Consider the following 24,190-nt stretch of genomic DNA (forward strand, 5'->3'; position numbering starts at 1 on the left):
GGTGAACCAACGGCAAAAGGAAGACCTTTCTCTCTGTCTCTCTCACTGTCCACTCTGCCTGTCAAAAAAAAGACACTATATTACATTAAAGTTAGATCCATGGGTAGAGAGATAGGTATTCTGAATATCAGTTAAGCATCTAAGTCTATCACTGGAACAAAACTCTAAACTTTACTTTTAGCTTATTCAAGTGCAGTAAGTAGAAGCATGTATTGTCAGCATCAGTAACAAATATTATAGGGGCCAGTGCTGTAGGGTAGCAGGTAAAGCAGCCGTCTGCAATGCTGGCATCCTATTATGGGTGTCAGTTTGAGTCCCGGCTGCTCCACTTCTGATCCAGCTCTCTGCTATGGCCTGGGAAAGCAGTAGAACATGGCCTGAGTCCTTAGGTCCCTGCACCTGCATGTGAGACCCGGAAAAACTCCTGGCTTTGGATAGGCACAGCTCTGGCCGTTGCGGCCATCTGGGGAAGATGGAAGACCTCTCTCTCTCTCTTCCTCTGCCTCTCTGTAACTCTGCCTTTCAAATAAATAAATAAATAAATCTTAAAGAGAAAGAAATATTACAGTCTTGTAAACTATCAACAAAAAGCTTTGAGAAAGTTGCTATATTAGCTGGGTATTCCCCTTGTTTTGGTTTATATTGCATTTCCTCAAATCAAGTCCCAGAATGTGAATTTCTTTTGTCACTATAATGTCAACATCAACTCTACTAATTCCTAACCTTTAAAACAGATTTAAAAAGGGGGGAGGGGGTATTTATTTATTTGAAGGCAGTTATACAGAGGCGGGGGTTGGTGGGGGGAGAGCAGTCTTCCATCCGCTGGTTCACTCCCCAGATGGCTGCAATCGTTGGAGCTGCGCCTATCCCAAGCCAGGAGCCAGAAGCTTCCTACAGGTCTCCCACGTGGGTGTAGGGACCCAAGGACTTGGGCCATCTTCTACTGATTTTCCAGGATAGAAGCAGAGAGCTGGATCGGAAGTGGAGCAGCTAGGACTCGAACTGGTACTCATATGGGGTGCTGCTGCTGCAGGCAACAGCTTTACCTGCTATATCACAGCGGCCCCTAAACAGATTTTTTAAAAGTTAATTTTAGAAAAAATATTGGCAACCTCTTCCAAAATGAAAAGCCAACAGTGACATTCCTATTGCATTCCCAAAGCAAGAATATTCAATAAAATAAAACTCTAGAAGTTACAGCTGTAATGACCTCAGTATATTTCTCTGAACATGTAATTTTTGTTTTTGCTCTTGCTTACAGAGTTCAAAAGGATGCACACAAAATCTTTTATAGTTACATGGTAGAGTATGATTTACTTTTTCATAAATGTATTTTGTGATATTTTCCTATATTTTTCAGAAAGTTTCTATAAGCTCTAAAGATGACTATGAATACAGGAAAAAATCAGTTCTAAACAAGCTCTCATACAAAAGAGCCTGCATGTTATAATATACAGTATACATTCTGTATGTTTAACAAACTAGGTATTTAGTTTAGCAATGATAGAACAAACTTTTTGACTGCCTCAAGAATAAATGCAAAGATATCATTAATCAACATTTTTCTACATTCAAATTTTATAGTATTTTTGCTAAGATTTTTCTATCAAAATAACTGGCCAATGTGTTTTACACTTCCTACTTATTATTATTAAATCAGAGCTATTTCTCAGAGGAAATGGAATTTTGCTTACATTTTATTTCATCTGCTTCAACATTTTATCTAAAAACTTCTTTTCCTGCCTGTTAAAGGGTGAAACTTCTACACATACAACTTTCAGTATTCGTCCTTGTCCCAAACTGAAAAACTTACATTCATCACTATTCATCATTCCTTTCTCATAAAGATTAAGCATCAGCTGTTATATAAAAGAGTTATAATTTTCAGTCAGTTGCTTGCCTTATACCGATTATGTCATAAATTCTAGACGGTACCATTTAGTGTTGGTATACAGAAAACAAAAGCACATACACACAAGAACCTTTTTTCTATCCTAGGATCAATCCAATGAAGAAAGATAGTCTCCTTCTTGCTTCTAAGACTCTTTAATTTCATTCAACAACAGATAAGCAATTCTTCCCATTCTGAGTGCTCTTGTTACAGCTTAAGTGTCTTATTCAATGTTCATTCCAGAAGTACTGGGTATTATTTTATTGTTTCTGAAGCTGCTTTTCACTATGCCCTGCTTGTTAGTAGCATGTTGCAAACTTTTGCTTCAAAATTATGAGAATTTAAAGGCCATATAAATTATTCTGAATCATTCAGGAAGTATCTGTGGCAAGATGCAACCATCACAAACACAGAGCAGTAAAAGCCAGATTCACAGCACGCACTTTTCAACAGGCCCTGTATATTAATTTCTGGCAACAACAATAATCAAAGACCCAAAAGGTTTTTAATCATCATCAAGTTAAAATAATTATTTTCAGAGTAACTGACCAAGGCAAAAAGTGACTAGTGACTGCGAGAAAATGCACAAGCTGTAACAGTGAAACTGTATTACAGAATCACCAGGTTTCCCCTCTCTTCCACTTCTAAGTAAGACACTTTAGGCAATGAGAATGTCTCTACTATTTTGTTTTTAAGATTCATTTTATCTGAAAGAGTGACAGAGAGAGAGGGAGAGACAAAGAGATCTTCCATCACTCCTCAAATGGCTCCTGAAGTGGGCCAGGTGGAAGCCAGGAACCAGAACTCCATTCTGATTACTCACATGAGTGGCAGGGGCCCAAGTACCTGAGCCATCATCCCTGCTGTCCCAGGCACATCAGCAGCATGACAGACGGGAAGCAGAGCAGTCATAACTCAAACTGTCACTCCAACCTGGGATACCAGCATTGTGAATGATGGCTTAACCTGTTAGTGCCACATCGTTGGGCTCCAATATTTGCTATTGTAGGTGCAGAGAGAGTACTTTCATGCAAAATTTCATTTAACTCAGCCCTTGGGACAATCACTATAATTTAAATAGATTTTGCAGTATCTATTTTTAGTATTTTTATTTAATATTTTTAGTCTAGTAACTTAAGAACAATGAGTTAAGAAGACAGTCCTAGAAAAGCTTTATTAAGCTTTCTTCAGACTAGACAAAGCTTTCCTTTCTGGTACCTTGAGGACCTCAAGAAAACTTGGGGCCGGCGCTGTGGCGTAGCAGGTAAAGCTGCCGCCTGCAGTGCCAGCATCCCATATGGATGCCGATTTGAGTCACAGCTGCTCAGTTTCCAATCCAGCTCTCTGCTATGGCCTCAGAAAGCAGTGGAAGATGGCCCAAGTCCTTGGGCCCCTGCACCTGTGTGGGAGACCAGGAAGAAGCTCCTGGCTTCTAGCTTCCGATCAGCACAGCTCCGGCCATTGAAGCCATTTGGAGAATGAACCAGCGGATAGAAGACCTTTCTGTTTCTCTCTCTCTGCTTCTCCTTCTCTCTGTGTATAATTCTTTCAAGTAAATAAATATTTAAAAAAAAAAAAAGAAAGAAAGAAAGAAAACTTGTTTCCCCACACAGTTCAACTGCTAAATTCAAGTCAATCCTGAAAAGCTGGCTTCAAGTTGAAGCATCCAGTCTGGATTAAGAGGCAGAGGTAACTGAAAAAAATAGTAACTGAGTAAGAAACAAAAAAGATGACTAATATTACTACCTTTTTCTATTTTAGATAATTAAGATCTTAGTTTAAAATTTCTATCTTGTGAAATGCAATACAACTTGTTGACTGAGATCAAACAAAGACTTTTTTTTTTTTTTTTTTTGACATGCAGAGTGGACAGTGAGAGAGAGAGACAGAGAGAAAGGTCTTCCTTTGCTGTTGGTTCACCCTCCAATGGCCACCGCGGCCGGCTCGCTGCGGCCAGCGCACCGCGCTGATCCAATGGCAGGAGCCAGGTACTTATCCTGGTCTCCCATGGGGTGCAGGGCCCAAGGAATTGGGCCATCCTCCACTGTACTCCCGGGCCACAGCAGAGAGCTGGCCTGGAAGAGGGGCAACCAGGACAGAATCCGGCGCCCTGACCGGGACTAGAACCCGGTGTGCCAGCGCCGCAAGGCGGAGGATTAGCCTAGTGAGCCGTGGTGCCGGCCCAAAGACAATTTCCTACCTCTTTTCATACTGCCAGGATCTCCTTTTCAGAGTTTAAGAGTCCTTAAGACATTATTAACATTCTATTAACTTCAATTCAACCGCATTCACGGTCATGAAGGAAAACACATTTCTGTTTCAAGGAAAGGAAAGTCAACCAAAAACTATCACCCTTTGTGGAGGGAATATTGATTGAGACAAGACAAAGTTTACAGTTTGACGTATTCTGTTTAACATTTATTTTGTTTTTATTTGAGATACAGAGACAGACAGGAAAGGAGCTCCCATCTGTTTGCTAATTCCCAAATGCCTTCCAGGAGACAGGAACTCAATCCATGTCTCCCATATTGGTAGCTTGGTTACAGGACAGTTTGCATCAACAGGAAGCTGGAATGGGAAGAGACAGGGGAGGTAGCCAGAGCTGGTGCTCAAACGCAGGCACTTGGATATGGGATGCAGGCACCTTAACCACTAGGCCAAAGAGCAACCCCAGGCTACTCCTATTCTTCCTCATTCCAATCAAAACCTCCCCGTGCCTCAGTTTCCTCTTCTAGAAAATGTTACTAACTTTAAGTATCAGTCTTCCTTAAAGTCGAAGTCAAGTCCTTGTAAGACTCAAGAAAATGAATGTGAAGAATCATCAGAAGTCAAATGTACAACAAAATTTATCATTAACAATCATGGTTCTTCTCACCTATTAACACAGTCACCAATCTTTTATGATCACAAAGCCATTATTTTAATGCCTTCAATTAAATCCATTCATCAGAGAAATATTCAGCACATATCCATCATTTATAAATCACTGTTGAAATATTTACACATCAGTTGTATGCTTGTTGTACAAATAAAGCAGGGGAGATTTTTAGTAAGTAAAAAGTAGACAAAAACTGTGAAACTTTTCTATTTCATAATATGATTATTTCATAATATAAAACATACTATTAAAGTTATACACACATTATAACTTAAACTATGTATTATATCTATTTATATATATATATTTATATTAGACTGAATTCTGGCTTTTGGCTTCAGCCTGACCCAGCCTTGCCTATTGTGGCCATTTTGGGAGTGAACCAACAGATAGAATATCTCTCTATCTCTGCCTCTTTCTGTAACTCTGCCTTTCAAACAAACAAATAAATCTTTAAAAAGAAAAAAAAAAATCAGTTCCAGCCAATATCCAGAGCCCTGATTATCTGGCCTTTTTCTAGCATTCCTCCAAATTTTAAACATTCCCTAAATTCAGAGAATTCTTAAGGTGTCTTCATTACCCTCTACACAGTGCCCAACAGGCTGCAAATGAAACCTGGGCAACTCAATGAAACCAAAGGCAACTCAACCCAATTCCACTAGACTGGATGGGCTATAAATACAATTAACCTTCTGTTCATATCCAAAGCAAGTCAAATCACTTAGGTTTACCAAGATGACAGATAAAATAATAGACAATTAAACACAAAATAAATAGGGAGATCTTAACAAGCAAATTAGATCATTGCCTCCTTTCATCACAGGGGCAAGTAAGAATCTATCCCAGAGTTAATTATCATGAGGAGAGTCTCTAAAGACAATGGGCCTTTGTAATAAGAAATCTTACCCAAAGGGGCAAGGCAGTGGGTTAAGCTGCTGCTTGAGACAATGGTATTCCATGGTCTGAATGCTGGTTCCAGTCCTGGCTCCTCACTTCAGAACTAGCTTCCTACTAATGTGCCTGGGAAAGCTGTGGAAGATGGCCCAAGGACTTGGGTCCTTGCCACCCACTTTGGCTCCTGGCTGTTGAGGTCATTTGAGGAACAAACCCAAATGAAATAATTAAAGATGAGCAATAAGCTTTCCATTTTCCAAATGACAAGTCATAAATGCCCATTTGTTGTTTCACTTCTCTAGTCATTCAGCAAGTATTTATTGCAGATATACTAAGAACAATACTAGATACTACAGATAAAATAAAGAACTAATCAAAGTCCCTGGCCTCACACAACTTAATGATATTCTGGAGGAAAACAAAAAAAAACTCTAAAAGCAATTGAAAAAAGGAGGGGGCACACACATGCTATTTTAAAGAACTGTAATAAAAAAACACCATACATCACTTACATTCCAAATAAATGGAAGAGAGTGAAGGCGCTAAAATGAGAAGATGCAAAGATTTTGCATTAATATTCATTCTGTTTCATCTCAATCTAGTCTCTAGTCTTCCTAAGAAAGTCAGATTTTAACAAACATGACAGACACCAAAATTCACCCATCAGGGCCTTCTCATCTCATCTGCTTCTGGTTCGTCCTTTGTAAGACACAGCCAAACCTGTCAAGCACACCTCATCCACAAGCTCCTTTTCCATGAAGTACTTTCTGTCTGAACTTCGCAAGGTTAAACACAGTAAAAGCTTGCCTCAATAGTAGGCAAAAAGCTGTAATGTTTTATGCCCAAGAGAAGGAGAAAAGTGAAGCCAGGTGAAAGATGGAGAAAAGTAGATCTAATGCATCATGTTTTATTTCCAGATTCAGCTTAGCTAAGAGGTAAGGTTCACATCATAAATAATGAAACAACTTAAGATGGAGGCCAGCACTGTGGCAAAGCAGGCTTAGCCTGTGGTGCCAGCATCCCATAAGCACCAGTTCATGTCCCAGCTCTTCTGATCCAGCTCTCTGCTATGGCCTGGGAAAGCAGTAGAAGATGGCCCAAGACCTTGGGCCCCCGCACCCACTTGGGAGACCCAGAAGAAGCTCCTGGCTCCTGATTGGTGCAGCACTGGCCGATTGCGGCCACTTGGGGAGTGAACCAGCAGATGGAAAATCTTTCTGTCTCTCCTCTGTAACTCTGCCTCTCAAATAAAAAAAGTTTGAATCTGGGGCACGTGTTTGGCACAGCGATTAAGATACTGTGTTAGATGCTGGTGCTGTGCTGCAGTGGGCTAAAGCCCTGGCCCGCAGTGCCGGCATTCCACATGGGATCAAGTCCCAGCTGCTCCACTTCCAATCCAGCTCTCTGCTAATGTGCCTGGGAAAGCAGTGGAGGATGGCCCAGGTCCTTGGGCCCCTGCACCCATGTGGGAGACCTGGAAGAAGCTCCTGGCTCCTGGCTTCAGATCAGCTCAGCTCCAGCTGTTGTGACTATCTGGGGAGTGAACCAGCATATGGATGACCTCTCTCTCTCTCTAATTCTGTCTTTCAAACAAATAAAATAAATCGTAAAAAAAAAAAAAAAAAAAATACAGGCTTGTGGGACCAGCACTGTGGCATAGCAGGTTAAGCTGCAGCCTGCAATACTGGCATCCTGTATTATGCTGGCATCCCAAAATGGAGTGCCTCTTTGAGTCCCAGTCCTCACCCCAGCTAGCTTCCTATTAACATGCCTGGGAAAGCAGTGGAAGATGGCCCAAAGTACTTGGGTTCCTGTCACCCATATAGGAAATCTAGATGGAGTACTAGACTAAGGCCATTTGGGAAGTGAACCAGTGGATGGAAGGTCCCTTTCTGTCTCTCCCTCTCCGTCATTCTTTGAAAGAAATAAAAAATAATCTTAAAAAAAAAAAAAAAAAGACAGGGTTGGGGTAACTGCATTCCTATCAGAGTGACTGAGTTCATGTCCCAGTTCCACTCCTGGTTATAGTTTTCTGATAACGTGTTTCCTGATAAGCAGCAAGTGATGGCTCAAGTAATTTGGTCTCTGCCACCCATGTGAGACCTGGATTGCATTCCAGGCTCCCATCTTCAGCCTGTCCCAGCCTTGGCCTTTGTAGGCATCTGGGGAGTGAATCAGCAGATGGGAGTTCTCTAATAAATAAATAAAATTTTTTAAAAAATATGATTCTCGGCTGGCGACGCAGCTCACTAGGCTAATCCTCCGCCTTGCGGCGCTGGCACACCAGGTTCTAGTCCTGGTCGGGGCACCGGATTCTGCCCTGGTTGCCCCTCTTCCAGGCCAGCTCTCTGCTGTGGCCCGGGAGTGCAGTGGAGGATGGCCCAAGTGTTTGGGCTCTGCACCCCATGGGAGACCAGGAGAAGCACCTGGCTCCTGCCATTGGATCAGCGCGGTGCGCCGGCCGCAGCGCGCCAGCCGCAGCGCGCCGGCCGCACCGGCCACTGGAGGGTGAACCAACGGCAAAAGGAAGACCTTTCTCTCTGTCTCTCTCTCTCACTGTCCACTCTGCCTGTAAAAAAAAAAAAAAAGATTCTAAGGATCTCATCCAGCATGTTAAGAAAACACACACACACACATCAAAAAAACTAAGCTGGGAGTCAAGTGGCTTACTGAAGATCCTATAGAGAGACAAGGGTGGATGGAACTGGTAAGTACTCTAAGGTTCTGACTCCCAGATCTTTTCTTGACACAATATAATCCTATTTAACAAAGCTCCTGTTCTAGAATCAAGCATTCTATTAAGGGAATATTACTGTCTCTCCATCACCATTATAAGGCCAAAGACATGTTCCACATAAAAGTTAATCAAGCCTAAAGCTTAAAAGTGAACCCAACTCTCCATCATAGGTCCAATGCAGCTTATATTCTGAGAAGATAAGGAATGTACAAAAATAACCACAATAGATTATTTTTTAAAATAGGAATGAGGGGTCCTACAAATAGCACAATGGAAGTTCAGAGGATGGCACGATTATTTTCTGGGTGGAAAAATGAGAGAAAAGCTCAGATTTCAGTCAGTACTGAAACATTCCCAACAGCAGGAGAGAACTGGCAAGAGTATGGATCCACGACAGCCTGGGAAGTAAACTCTCATCCTTTGTTAAAATTAAATCTGATTTCCAGTTTAAGTAAAAACAGGGGCCACAGGTACACAATAAATTGATACCACGTAATAACATTCAGGCAAACCCAGACTGCTGCAAATTCTGTAGACTTCAAAACATCAATGTCATAGAAAAGAAAAGAGAGACTAACTGTCCTATATTTTAAGAAAGATTTAAAAACAAATGTGAGGTGTAAATGATGATAAGATCTGATTTCGAAAAAACAGCTATGAAAGACATTTTGGGGACAAAATAACATGATTCCAATTATAGGCTAGCTCTCAGAGGGCATGAATAGCAAATCTTCTTAGGAATGAGAATGGTATTGTGGCTATACACGAGCTTTATTTATATTTTTAAAAATTTTATTCATTTGAGAGGCAGAGAAAGAGGTTGAGCAAGAGTGAGTGAGTGGTCCCATCTGCTGGTCCACTCACCAAATGCCCACAATGCCTGGGGCTTCAGCAGAAGCTAAGAGATGGAAACTCAATCCAGGCCTCTCATGTAGATGGCAGCAGCCCAACTACTTAAACCATCATGGCTGCCTCTCAGAGTCTGCATCAGCAGGACGCTCAAGGCACGACTTGGAGCCAGGAATCAAACCCACGCACTCTGATGTAGGAGGCAGGCACCCCAATTGGCATCAACCATCAGGCCAAACGCCTGTCCCTGCACAGTTATGAGAGCATGCTGAGTGAGCGTCCATTTTCAAACAGTTAAATAAATATATGAAACTACTATATATGAGATATGAAAAAGCACGGCATTCTGGGGGATTGTGCTTGTGGAAGGGAAACAAGAAATATGAAGTTATTAGAGTAGCTTGTCAGCTTTGGGGTTACATAATCGGCATCATCAGTAGACACTTCCCATGTAATGCTGCTGTTTGCGAGGTTACTTTATTAAAAAAAATTCTGTTATTTTAGGTTATTACGTGCTTAACAGATTTTTATTATCATTTGAATGATACTATCACAGATTAGGCATAAGAAATATGTTTAGCTTTTTAAAATGTACATGCACCCCCAAATCTAACAAGATACCTTGTTAACTTCACATTTCACTATCTCCTCTACAAGCTTAACAACCTCCCTCCCCCAAATGTTATGCTTTTAAATAGCTCTGCACAAGGGCTGGCACTGTGGTGTAGTGGGTTAAGCTGTGGCCTGAAGTGCTGGCATCCCATATGGGTGCTGGTTCAAGTCCCGGCTGTTCCACTTCTGATTCAGCTCCCTGCTAATGCACCTGAGAGAGCAGCTAAAAATGGCCCATGTTCCTGGGCCCATGGCACCTACATGGGAGACTGGGAAGAAGCTCCTGGCTCCTGACTTCAGCCTGGCCCAGCTCTGGCTGTTGCAGCTATTTGGGGAGTGAACCAGCTGACGGAAGATATCTCTGTCACTCTTTCTCTCTGTAACTCTGCTTTTCAAATAAATAAATAAACTTTAAAAATAAATAAATAGCTCTGTACAAATAATTTCCTCTGCATACAGGACACCCTCTGCCTGCTCTTCATTAACTACTGTTCTTTCAGGACTAACTTCCTTTTTTAAAAATATTTTTCATAAGAGGAAAGACATACCTACTCCCTTTCTTTTTCTTTTTTTTTTTTTTTTTTTATTTTTGACAGGCAGAGTGGACAGTGAGAGAGAGAGACAGAGAGAAAGGTCTTCCTTTGCCGTTGGTTCACCCTCCAATGGCCGCCGCTGCAGCCGGCGCACCGCGCTGATCCGATGGCAGGAGCCAGGAGCCAGGTGCTTTTCCTGGTCTCCCATGGGGTGCAGGGCCCAAGCACCTGGGCCATCCTCCACTGCACTCCCTGGCCATAGCAGAGAGCTGGCCTGGAAGAGGGGCAACCGGGACAGAATCCGGCACCCCAACCGGGACTAGAACCCGGTGTGCCGGCGCCGCAAGGTGGAGGATTAGCCTATTGAGCCACGGCGCCGGCTCTACTCCCTTTCTTACAAGTTCATTTATTTACTTATTTGAAAGAGTTAAAGGGTTCACTCCCCAGATGGCTGCCAACAGCCAGTGCCGGGCCAGGTCAAAGCCACAAGCTTCATCTGAGTCTCCTAGGTGGGCGGCAGGGGCCTAAACACTTGAGCCATCTTCTGCTGCTTTTCCAAGACTATTAGCAGGGAGCTGGATCACAAGTGGAGCAGTCAGGATGCTGACGTTGCAGGCAGCAGCTTTACCCACTAAACCACAATGCTGGCCCCTAAGACAAATTTCTTACACTACCTCTTCAGTGAGGCCTATTGACCCTGCTTTCCACTACTCCTTGAACTTTCCTAATACTGGCTTTATTGCAGAATAATCTCAAAACTTCACCTAACTGTTATTTAAACACGTAATTCCCCCAGCAGCCTTATTTATATCCCTAATTGAAACTGGCTTCAAGTGCAGAGTTAGAATAATGGGGGCTGGCTATTTTTGAAAGTTTCAGCTTAAAAAAAAAAAAAAGTTCGTTTTTATCTATTTGAAATGAGAGAAAGCTCCCATCTGCTGCTTCACTCCAGAATGTTCACAAATGCTGGGGCTGGGCCAGGCCAAAGCCAGGAGCTCAATCCAGGTCTCCCACGTAGGTAGAAGGGGCCCAACCACTTGAGCCACTACCTTCTGCCTTTCAGAGTGAGCATTAGCAGGAAGCTAGAATTGGGAGTAAAAACAGGACTTGAACCCAGGCACTTTGTAATGGAATGTGGGCATCCCAGGCAGCATCTTTTTTTTTTTTAAATTTTTATTATTATTAATTTTTTTGACAGGCAGAGTGGACAGTGAGAGAGAGAGAGAGAGAGAAAGGTCTTCCTTTGCCATTGGTTCACCCTCCAATGGCCACTGTGGCCGGCGCACTGCGCTGATCTGATGGCAGGAGCCAGGTACTTCTCCTGGTCTCCCATGGGGTGCAGGGCCCAAACACTTGGGCCATCCTCTACTGCACTCCCTGGCCACAGCAGAGCTGGCCTGGAAGAGGGGCAACCAGGACAGAATCCGGCGCCCCAACCAGGACTAGAACCTGGTGTGCCAGAGCCGCAAGACGGAGGATTAGCCTATTGAGCCGTGGCGCTGGCCCCAGGCAGCATCTTAACCACCATGCCAAATGCCTGTCTCAGGTGAAGAAGCATCTTAACTCATCTAAGAAATAAATGTTTGTCCTGAATTGAAAGCAGATTCATAACTGAGTGAACTGGACTCTTTGTTACTCTTGCCCCTTTGATACACAAGCATGAAAACTATCTTAACCAATGCAAAGAGGCAGTCTAAGCTTGTTTAATACCTAAAGGCCAATTATAATAAATGCAAAAAATTATTTGAAGATTTTCCTGTAAAGGTAAGAACTCAATCAGAAAACCAAAAATTTTACCAATTCATAACTTAAGTCAAATCTGGGGCAAATGTGTATCATTAAGACCTCACACTCAAGTAAAATTTTAAAAAACCTTCACACATAAATATTTCATTTTTTAGATGTCTAACTTCAATAGAAACTCCATTTCTGAAAACACAGCTAAAATAGAAACTTCTAAAAGATTTATTACAAACATGCAGAAATACAACATCACAACACCCAATGTATTCTTCTGCAATATTTAACCTCTCAGCCAATGTACAGGTATATAAAAAAACAAACTTGATTCTCGCTGACTGTAAGTCAAAGTAACTGATATAAGATGGTGAATACATGCTGATTGTTCCTGGCCAAACACATGCATCTTTATGTACATACGTGTTAGTAAACTCTTAACCTATGGTCCTTGAACTACTAGTGAATCATGAGGAGCTTCCTGGTAGCCTAGTACTACCTGAGTACTAGCAGAAGCAGAAAGCTGGGAGGAATGGTGAGGGGCGATGGGAAGAATCAGGTGCAGTGGTCTACCAAATGAAGACAAACCATTCAGGTGGTCTGCAGTAAGGAAAAATGAGACTCTCACTAAATAAGCAAACTAATTATCACATTCAATTAATCTGATTATCTTGCTTAATCTATTCAACCTAATGCTTTTTTGCAATAAGATAAGGATATGTAAAGGCCAAAGTTTGTTATCAGTGATTAACAATAATCATTCTCACCTGATAAAGTAATACTATCAAGGTACTGCCAAAGTTTCCTATTTATAGTAAGAAAATCAGATAGATTTAAACATAAAATCTATCTTTCAAAACTTGTCCAAAAGAAAGGTGTCCAAGACTAGGATTAGATGGGTGTGTGTTTGGCATAACAGTTAAGACACTGTTTGGGATGCCTGCATCCCATATCAAAATATCTAGATTCAAGTCCTGGCTGTGCATCCAATTCCAGCTTCCTGCTAATGCTCAAGTATTTGGGTCCCTGTTTCCCACACTGGAGATCTGAACTGAATTTCAGGCCCCTTGCCTCAGCCTAGCCCAGCCCCAGCTCTGATAGATATTTGGGGAGTGAACCAGTGGCTCTCTCTGACTTTCAAAAAAAAGGAGGACAGAGAACTGAAGATGATTCCTACTTCTACTTTTGACAAATTAAAGTCCATAGTGCTAATAAACTGGTTCCTAAATTAAAATCAGAGATGGAAAAAACAGGCTCACTTAATATCCATAGCAAGAATCTTTTTTAAAAACACCTTCAAACATAAATTCTGAGATCATCTTGAGTGGAACTTCAACCCTTTTTTTGACATAAAATTTAAAACAAAGTGAGTCTACTCAAATGGAAGGCAGATAATTAGGTAACAGCCACAGTGGACTTTGTCAGTTTTTTTTTTTTTTTTTTTTTTTTTTTTTGACAGGCAGAGTGGATAGTGAGAGAGAGACAGAGAGAAAGGTCTTCCTTTTTGCCGTTGGTTCACCCTCCAATGGCCGCCGCGACCGGCGCGCTGCGCTGATCCGAAGGCAGGAGCCAGGTGCTTCACCTGGTCTCCCATGGGGTGCAGGGCCCAAGCACTTGGGCCATCCTCCATTGTACTCCCTGGCCAAAGCAGAGAGCTGGCCTGGAAGGGGGACAACCGGGACAGAATCCGTTGCCCCGACCAGGACTAGAACCCGGTGTGCCAGCGCCGCTAGGTGGAGGATTAGCCTAGTGAGCTGCGGCGCCGGCCCGACTTGGTCAGTTTTTAATGTTAACTCTAAGGCTAAATCTCTTCCCAAAGAGGATTCAGCTTTCTCCATCTTCAATATTTTCCAACAACAGCTTCCCTGACCTATATTTAGCTCTCAACCTGCCAAACCTGTCCACCCAGAGTTCCAATGCATGTCCAATCTACAACCACTTCCCTTTTGGTCCTCTCGCTGCAGCTCTACTCCTGGTAAAATCAGTCACTCTCTGCTTCACATTAAGTAAATACTTCCTATTTCACAGTAAAGTATAAATTTTTTCCAAAGTAGAAATTTTATGAAATTGTATGTGCCCCTCATTAAAGCTCCAGAGCTCATCAAGCAAGATAATACGAAGGAGTTTTACTTCCACTGATATCGTAGGGATAAAGAGAAGAAACTAAATCTTCAGTCTTCTTCATGCTCAATTTTGCTTCATTTTTTATTATAGGCACAACCCAAAGAATAGAAGCATAAGAAATGCAATCAACAACCTAGTTAGTTGAGTAGAAGTAATATATATATGGGTCATTGAAAACACACAAGAAAGGGGTGTGCATGACATTGTTGAAGAAAAACAAAATGCTTATCCTGAACCACTCCAACATCAGCAGGGCTACTGGTATATTCTAGGGTGAATTCCCAAGAAGTCTACAATGCCTTAGTATATGAGAAACAAACTAGTGCTAGAATTTCTACAAATAATACATTCAGAATGCAGTTACTGAACCAGATTACTTTCAGAAAGTATAAGAATGATCTGTTCAAATGCAATTAGATCTACTAGTTTCACAGTCAGTATACTAAGAACCTACTGTAAGTCAAGCCCTATTAGAGGCGACTTCTCTCATTTATCACCTTTTATGAAACCCTCATGATTCAAGTCTTGGTACTTCCATCCCTTTTCACTATTCATAGCATTCACTTTTACACTCAGTTAATCTCCCTCCTGATTCCAAAACCCCAATTCCTAGTCCTGAAAATGTACATGCTTCATATCTAAACTTCTGCATTATCCTAAATGATATCTGCAGTTCAGAATTCTTCTGTCATCTATACCTCAACAAACTGAACACTAGAGTTTTCTGATACTTCTTTCTTATCCACCCAATCCTGCCAGTCCACCAGTTCCTCATTTTAGTCTCTTCCCACCTTAAGCAGTGCTATACTAGTGCTTCTGGAACTTTAATGTGTACAGGAATCACCTAAGAATCTTATTACAATACAGACTGTGATTCAGTCTGGAATGGGCCTGAGGTTCTGCCTTCTTAACATGCTCCCAGGTGATTTCAATGTGGCTGATCCAGGATCAATTTTTTTTTTTTTAAGATTTATTTATTTTGAAAGTTATTCGAGACAGGTATCTTCTATCTGCTGGTTCACTCCCCAGATGGCTGCAAAGCCCAGTGCTGGGCCGGACCGAAGCCAGGAACTTCATCTGCGTCTCAAATGCTTAGGCCATCTTCCACTGCTTTTCCCAGGCCATTAGCAGGGAGCTGGATGTGATGTGGAGCAGCTAGGACTTGAACTGGCCCCCTTATGGGATGCTGGTGTTGCAGGTGGCAGCTTTATCTGTTACACCACAACACCAGGCCCCAGGGACCAAATTTTTGAGCAGCAAAGTGTGAGGTAGTGAATTCCTTTGAGGGCAGAGACATTTTCCCCCTCTGCTGCAATCCTACTAACTAGCATTTAATGATGGTTCAACTAATATTTAGTGAACGAATACACAGCACTGTGTACTCTTTTCATCAGATTTCACAGGATAAGCCCCTGTCTCTATCCTACTCACCCCTGTCCAGTCTCTCCATCATTTCCTCCAGCCTAGGCAGCAAATCTCTTTTCTAAACCACTAGCCAATGCATGTGTAGTTACATTAAACCCTTTGTTTATAACCATTCTCCCATCTGGTATGTTCTACCTGTCTATGAAGAATATGTCTTTTAAAACCCAGCTCACTCTGGTTTCTTTTAAGCAGCTTTTCTGACCAACCTTACGTTGCTGAGAACACTTGGTTTCTCTTTATTCCTGTAGCACTTGCAGTTATGCTGTGATATTATCAATATATACAGTGTTGTATCATTGCTTCATGTGTGCACATTATCCTTTCCTAAAAGGATTTTGGAAATAGGAAATAGGATCAAGAAATAGGACAACTCCTCTTTGGAACCAGAGTGACCAACGCAATGTTGGGCATAATGTAGGTACTGAAAGCTTGTTGATTGTAAGCTGCGTCTCAGATGGGTACAAGGGTGCAGTTGGGTGGGAGGAGTAACTTGTGATGATCTGTAGCACAGTGAGGTCACGGATTTCTTAATTGTGTGTCTCAAAAAAGCTAATAGGATTCTGAATGTTCCAACACAAGTGATAAATGCTTGAGGTGATGGATATGCTAATTAATCTGACCATTACATGTTATATGCATGCATTGAAATGACACTGTACCCCCTAAGTATGTATTATTTTGTCAATTACATAAATACATTAAAAAATTTAAGTGGGTTTATGATTACCTTTGTCAACTTTTTTTTTTTTTGAAGATTTTTTATTTATTTGAAAGTCAGAGTTAGAGAGAGGAGAGGCAGAGAGAGAGAGAGAGAGAGAGAGAGAGAGAGAGAGGTCTTTCATCCACTGGTTCACTCCTCAACTGGCAGCAATGGCCAGAGCTGCATCAATCCAAAGCCAGAAGCCAGAAGCTTCTTTCAGGTCTCCCACGTGGATGCAGGGGCCCAAGGACTTGGGCCATGCTCTACTGCTTTCCTAGGCCATAGCAGAGAGCTGGATCGAAGAGGAGCAGCCAAGTCTCAAACCAGCATCCATATAGGATGCCAGCACTGCAGGCGGCTGCTTTACCTGCTACACCACAGTGCCAGCCCATTGTCAACTTTTAAAAAGCCATTTCACACTACTAATCTTTCACCAGATTAGACAGAGGAAGTAAACTCAAAAGTTTCTATTCGCACTTGAGAAAGCAAATGTTATATATGTGAATGACTGGTTACAGATATATCCTTTATGCCATCAGTGAAGGGTGATGTATCTACATGTATATATCTATATCTATTTAAAATAAGATAGAAGCACAGGCAATCAAAGAAAAATATAGACTTTGCCTCATTAAAATTACAAACTTTTATGCATCAAAGGACACCATCAAGAGAGTGAAAAGACAATCTACAGGATGGGGAAAAGAATCTGTAAATCATATATCTGATAAAGCTTTAATATCCAGACTATATCAACAACTCCAAAAAAAATCCAAACATTCCAACTAAAAGATGGGCAAAATACTGGAATATATTTCTCCAAATTATATAAATGTGAGCTGGCATTGTGATGTGATGAATACCGGCATCCCATATATGCACCAATTCATGTTCTGAATGCTCCACTTCCAATCCAACTCCCTGCTACAGCCTGCAAAAAAGCAACAGAACACGGCCCACATACTTGGGCCACAGTAGGAGACCCTGATGAAGGTCCTAGCTTTGGCCTGGCCATCACGGCCATCTGGGGAGTGAGCCAGCAGATGGAAGACTGATCCCCACCCCCACCCCCACCCCCCTTTTTCATTTAAATTTAAAAAATATTTTTAATGGCCATCAAGCACATGAAAAGATGCTTGACATCATTACGGAAATTTTAATAAAAGGCACAATTATATACTACTTCATTCACAGCCACTAGAATTACTATTTTAAAAAATGGAAAGTAACACTAGTGAAGATTTGGAGAAATTAGAACCCTTGTATACTGCTGGTGGGAATGGAAATACGGTGTGACCACCATAGAAAACAGTTTAGCAGTTCCTCAAAAAGGTAAAAATAATTACAGTATGAACCAGCAATTCTACTCCTAGACATATAGCCAAAAGAACCAAAAACAGACAAAAAACACCAAAGTTTACAAATACTATCAACAGGTAAACAAAATGTACATACAACTGCATATTACTCAGCCATAAAACAGATTAAGTACTGTCTGATACATACTACAACTAAATGAAATTGGGAGACACTGAATGAAATAAGCCACAAACAAAAGGACAAATATTACATGATTCCACTTACATAAAATATCTAAAATAGGTAAATTCAGTGAGACAAACATTGACTGTTATCAGGGGTTGGGAGGAGTGGACAACAGAGAGACACTGCTTAACAGACTCAGCTTTGTATGGAATGATGAAAAATTTCAGAATCACATAGAGTGAAGATTGTATTATATTGTGAATATAATTAATGCCACTGAACGGTACAGTCAAAAGTTTAAAATGGCAAAATGTTTTACCACAATTTTTTTTTTTTTTTTTGGACAGGCAGAGTGGACAGTGAGAGAGAGAGACAGAGAGAAAGGTCTTCCTTTGCTGTTGGTTCACCCTCCAATGGCCGCCATGGCTGGCACGCTGCGGCCAGCGCACCGCGCTGATCCGATGGCAGGAGCTTCTCCTGGTCTCCCATGGGGTGCAGAGCCCAAGCACTTGGGCCATCCTCCACTGCACTCCCTGGCCACAGCAGAGAGCTGGCCTAGAAGAGGGGCAACCGGGACAGAATCCGGTGCCCCAACCGGGACTAGAACCCGGTGTGCCGGCGCCGCTAGGTGGAGGATTAGCCTAGTGAGCCGCGGCGCCGGCCTTACCACAATTTTAAAATATGAAATTAGAAGGAAAAAGAAAAGAAAGAAAGTAGCATTCTTTATTACAGCTCTGGGTTTAAGTTCTGACTGCCATTTACATGCTGTGTGATGCTGAGCAATTTATTTCATTTCTCTGGGCTTCGACCTCTTTGTCTATAAAATAGAGGTATTATTCACTTCACAGGGCTACTGAGGACTAAATGGGAGAACTTAATCATTTAGAACAGGACTCCTTACATAATAAATACTGGATAAATGGTAGATGTTATTATTCAAATCCATTGTTACTCCTTGAGTAGGTGTCTGTAAGGTTGCTTATTATAAATGGGTGTGTGAAAGAACTCTATGATGTTCCCAGAGACATTTGGAAGTTAAGACTAAAGAAATGATGTCCAAAAAAAGAAAAAAGAAAAAAAGAAAAGAAATGATGTCCAGCATTCAGAGCTATGTACCTACAAACCTGGAATATCCTGACCATGAGGATCAGTTCTGCTGGGTTATCATTGAATATTTAAAATAAACCACACACTCAGAAAATGAGAACATACTTTATATATTACCACACTTTCATTAAATAAGTAAACAAAGCTTGTTGGCTTTGTTCAATGAGTATCATTTTATTGTTTTTCCCTCTACATACTTTTTTTTTTAAAGATGTTATAAAGGATCTATTTCCTCAGCAAATGCCATGGGTTAAAGTCTCAGAGGTCCCAAATGCCAAACCCAGCTTCACAGTGTCGGAATAATAAGGTGGATAATCAACCATAAAGAGTATGCTGTTTACCCATTTTAAAACAGCGAGAAATTCTGGGAGCATGGAATCTTGGAGAGAAATGTTAAATAATCTTATATGATTTATATGATATACCTGTCTTGATTAAAATAAGGCACAAAAAGGGCCAGCACTGTGGTACAGTAGGTTAAAGCCCCAGCCTGCAGCACCAGCATCCTGGCATCCCATAAGGGCAAAGGAGTCCTGGCTGCTCCACTTCAGATCCAGCTCCCTGCTAATGCACCTGGGATAACAGTGGAGGATTGCCCAAGTCCTTGGGCCCCTGCACTCCTGTGGGAGACCTGGAAGAAGCTCCCGAATCCTGGCTTCAGATCAGTTCAGCTCTGGCCATTACGACCATTTGGGGAGTTAACCAGCAGATGGAATATCTCTTCCTGTCTCTACTTCTCTCTAACTCTATCTTTCAATTACATTAAAAAAATAATAATAATAATAATTGGGCAGGGGCCACTGTTGTGGCGCAGCAGGTAAAGCCGCTACCTGCAGTGCCTGTTATCCCATATGGGCGACCCAGCTGTTACACTTCAGATCCAGCTCTCTGCTATGGCCTGGGAAAACAGTAGAGCATGGCCCAAGTTGTTGGGCCCCTGTACCCACATGGGAGACCTGAAGGAAGATAACACAAATCTTATAATGTGAATTAAGACATTTCAATATTCCACAAAAGATGTAAAAATTTCCCAGATTCCTTCAAAAAGGTAATTCACCTTATAAAGAATTATTCCCTGATATAACTACAGTTATACGTATAAGACAAGAGTCTTAGAGGAGTGAGCATCTGACCTAGTGGTTTAGATAACTGCTTGGGATAACCGTATCCCACACTGTAATGCCTGGGTTTGAGTCCTGGCTCCACTCCTGATTTCAGCTTCCTGTTAATGTGTACCATAGGAGTCAGCAAATGATACCAGCCACCCATGTGGGATTGAGTTCCCAGCTCCCAGATTTGGCCAAGACCAGTTCTGACTACTATGGGCATTTGGGAAGTAAACTAGCAAATGAGAGCTCTCTGTCTCTCTCTTGCTCTCATGAATAATTAAAATTTTTGAGAGACACAGAAACACTTGGATGCACAGCAAGAAGAAAGAATATTCCAAATGGCCAAAAAAAGTTTTTTTAAAATGTGGGGTGGGTGTTCTGGTGCAATAGATTAAGCTGCCACTTTGGGATGCTGGCATCCTACCACAGCACTTGGTTCAAATCCCAAATCCCAGTTACTTCTTACTTCCAATCCAGCTTCCAGATAATGCATCTGGGAGGCAACAGATGATGGCTCAAGTGCTTGGGCCACTGTTATTCACATGGAGAACCAGATGGAGTTCCATGCTCCTGGCTTAGGCCTGGCCCAGTCATGGATAATGAGGGCATTTGAAGAGTACACTAGCAGACGAAGAGCTCAGGCTCACTCATTCGCTCTTTGTTGCTCTGCCTTTCAAGCAGATGAGAATTAATAAATAAATAGTCACAAAACTAAAAAAAAATTTTTAACAAAGGCTGGCTATTTGGAGAGGGCTAAGCCATTCTAAAATGGTGATGTTTGCGCAACATTGTGCATGTAATTAAATCTGTCATAAAAAGCACTATCAATAAAAGAATTCTTATAACCCAATATATCAACTAATAACAATCCTAGTATATTTGAAAAGCCAAGTATCTATGCCAACTTAGGAAAGGAGACTTAGGAAAAAGTCTCTCCCTTCCCAACAGAAACCTACTTAAAAAGAGCTGTTTAGTGTGTTAACCTGAAACACACACCTGAACTAATTTCATTAAACCACAATTAACCTGTAACTATTATGACAATGGAGGTTAAAGGCCTTCATAATTACATTCCAGAAATAATCCTTTTATCATATAGCCTTTTCCCCTACCCCAGTTACATCAGGGCCATATGCTCTCTCTAGAAGAAAACCAGTTTGGTGGTTGATGTTCCATTTTCTAAACCTATCTTTGGAAGGAACAGCAGTTTATGGTCCAGAGAACTCGATCTTCAAAGAAGCTAGTTCTATTGCTATCTAACCGAATACCAATGGTAATAAATTTTCCAAAGCTAACATTTCATGCTTTAAAAGCCCATACTAATAAAGCTGGTCAGAGGCTTAAGTAAATGGGTTCAAGTTTATTAACAGAATAATATTTATGACAATTTTTAAATGATGATGAAAAATGTAATTAAATGAAACACTACCTATAACAAGTACTAAGATACTTTGGTGCTGTTAATGATCACCTCAATTACTGAACCATTGTGACCACCAATTTGACCTTAACCCAAGGCTGTTTAAATCATGCCCTTTTGATCTTCCTTCTTTGTTGTCACTGAGGATCTTATTAATGTGCCACCAACTAATTACACTGTCACAGGAAATGCAGTATTTTGTAGCATTTTCATGGACTAGACAACTTTCACTGAGTTCTCCCCAGGATTTAGCCATACAAGACACCCAAAGAGGCACGTTAAATACCGTGTCATCCAAGAAACCTACGTATACCAACGTTAGGTATACATGCCGTATGAACAAGCGATGACAAGGCAAACAACTGGTCCAAATGTTAGCATGTTAAGAAAAAGCTGTAAAACCCTCTCATTGCCCCACAACATTGCAAGTATGTACCACATTCTGCGGCTCCTAACATCAGCTGGAATCCAATCAACAGTGTCATCTTTGCTGTTCCTAAAAACCGTTTAACTAAAAATTTAACTTCTACACGGTCCTTAGAAGAGACTCAGCCAAAGGTCCCTTAGCTCCAGTAGTCAGGATTACTTTTATTACACAGCCATACAGCAACTACTGATGGAATCAAAACACGTCTCCGCAGTACACCTCTGTTTTCTGCAAAGCACAAGTGCGCTCCGCGTTAGCAAACTTTGAAAGTACTGATCCTACTGGGGTAAGTGAAACTCTCATGCATGTGCACTGTTACCCTACATATTTTCCTTTTACGTAAGTCGGATCGGAATTTGACTAGCCCACCCGGACAGCATGCTGCCTACCGGCCCTACGCTGCAGCTGCCGCAGCAACAGCAGCAGCAGCAGCAGCAGCAGCAGCAAGAGGCCACGTTTTAGCCGGGCAGACCGTTCCCCCTCCCTCTTTCCTATGCCTGTGGCCACTGGAGACTTCCCCAGCTCAGCTCAAGAAACTCGCAGGTTTAAATGGCCAAACTGGAACCAACCAGGGCAGCTGTCATCTGAAACTCAGGAAAGCTGAGACCAGCCAACTGCGCTGAGCGAGGAAGGGAGCCGAGAGCTGTGGCGGGCCCGTCGGAGGGAACGCATTAGGCTCCCTCCCCCGCCGCCACCCCCCCTCCCAATCAATTCGCTTTCTGCAACCCCAGCGCCGCCATCCTGCTCCTGAATTATTAAACGGGCTGGAGACGGAGTGAGATGGCCACAAGGGCAGTTTCGGGTCTGACTTCCCGAGCCCAGGCGCTGAGATCAGGGAGGCCGAGGGCTCCGTCTCCGGCGCGCAGACTTTCTACCGCCGCTAGGGAGGGAAAGGGGCGACCCCCGTGGCCGGCGGGGCAGCCGGAAGCGCAGCGCGGGCAGTGACGTGGGAGAGGGGATGACAAAGGGGCGCGGGGGCCTGCCCGCGCGGCCCGCGGGGGTCGGGACAGGTGGCCGGGCCTGGCCGGGAACAATGGGGGGCCGAGGCTGCCCCCTGGCGCTCACCTACCTCCGGTGCCCTCCGAGTTCTCGTTGAGGCTGCCCGAGGAGTCGTGCTGGGCGCCCACACACCCGCCCATGGGGGCCCCGAGCGCCTCGTCCGCCACCTCCGGGCGCTCGTCCGGGCCCGCCGCCGCCGCCTCAGCCTCCTCCGGAGCCGCCGCCACCGAGCTCCGGACAGCGCGCCGCTCCGCTCGCCCGCCGCGGCCCAGCCTCCGCCCCCCTCGCCGCTCCACCCACCGCCGTGGCTCGGCCCCTTCCTCCGCGCCCACTTCTACCTCAGCCCCCGGGCCGCCCGCCCCGCAGGCCTGGCCCGCGCGCCGCCCTCGCCTCCGGCTCGGCCGCACCAGGCGGGGGCTGGCCCATCCCGAGAGGGCCGCCGCGCCCGCCTCGCCCCTTCACAGCCCCGCACAACCCCAAACTGGGCGAGCCCCGAGTCGGCGCCGCCCGTCAGCCAGGCCCCATCGGCCCCCGCCCCGCGGCGCCGCCCTCCGCACCAGCAGCCCGGGCTCCGCAAAGGCCCGCCCGGAACCGCCGGGGAGGGGCGGGGCCGTGGGAGGCCGCGCTCTGATTGGCTGCGGGCGGGGCCGCGAGAGGAGGGGGGAGGGGAGCGGAGCGGCGAGGAGGCGAGGCTGAGGGATCGGTGGTGGGGGGAGAGGAAGGGAAAGGGGGCGAGAGCGAGCGAGAGAGGGGGGACGGGAAGGAGAAAGAAAGGGAAGAAGGGGAGAAAGCGGGAAAAGCAGAACAGAGGTGAGAAAGGAGAAGTGGAGAGGGACCAAGTCGAGTACTTCTGATGGAAGACGATACCGAGAAGTTGCAATGGGGACCGGGCGCTTTCCCCAACAGCCGGACGTGGAGGCCCCAGCCGTTGTGAATTCGCGTCGAGGCCGGGGGGTCGGTAGCGCGGGCCTGCCGGTGCGCTCACCCCCACGACCGCTGTGCCCTGTGGGGGAGGTGGAGGCGGTCATTGTATAGAAGTTGGACCCGGGTTACTGAGGCGAGGCATCCGGTGCACGGAGAGAGAATTCTGCACAGGATCGATGATTCAATCTCCTGCTCAGGATCCCGCCTTTGACTCTCTTAAGTCCGCTTCAGAACAAAGTGAAGAAAAGGAAAAAAAAAAAAAAAAACTGATGGAACGCCCGGGTTTTCTAAGAGTTTGGTGTGTTGACCACGCCCGACATTCTTGGCGTCCCGATCGAA

At 43.6% G+C, this 24,190-nt stretch overlaps 1 protein-coding gene across 1 annotated transcript in view; it reads right to left on the minus strand.

Moving 5' to 3' along the window:
• Positions 1–23,513, minus strand: part of UBTD2 (ubiquitin domain containing 2) — a 73,299-nt gene extending 49,786 nt beyond the window's left edge. Inside the window, exon 1 of the mRNA XM_008255390.5 lies at positions 22,998–23,513. Coding sequence (XP_008253612.1) covers positions 22,998–23,067 — 70 coding nt within the window. The 5' untranslated portion in view covers positions 23,068–23,513. The remainder of the gene's footprint in view (positions 1–22,997) is intronic.
• Between the last annotated feature and the right edge of the window lie 677 nt (positions 23,514–24,190).

Source organism: Oryctolagus cuniculus, chromosome 6, assembly GCF_051225735.1.
Source record: "Oryctolagus cuniculus isolate XC-2025 breed Fujian yellow rabbit chromosome 6, ASM5122573v1, whole genome shotgun sequence".
NCBI classification, from domain to species: domain Eukaryota; kingdom Metazoa; phylum Chordata; class Mammalia; order Lagomorpha; family Leporidae; genus Oryctolagus; species Oryctolagus cuniculus.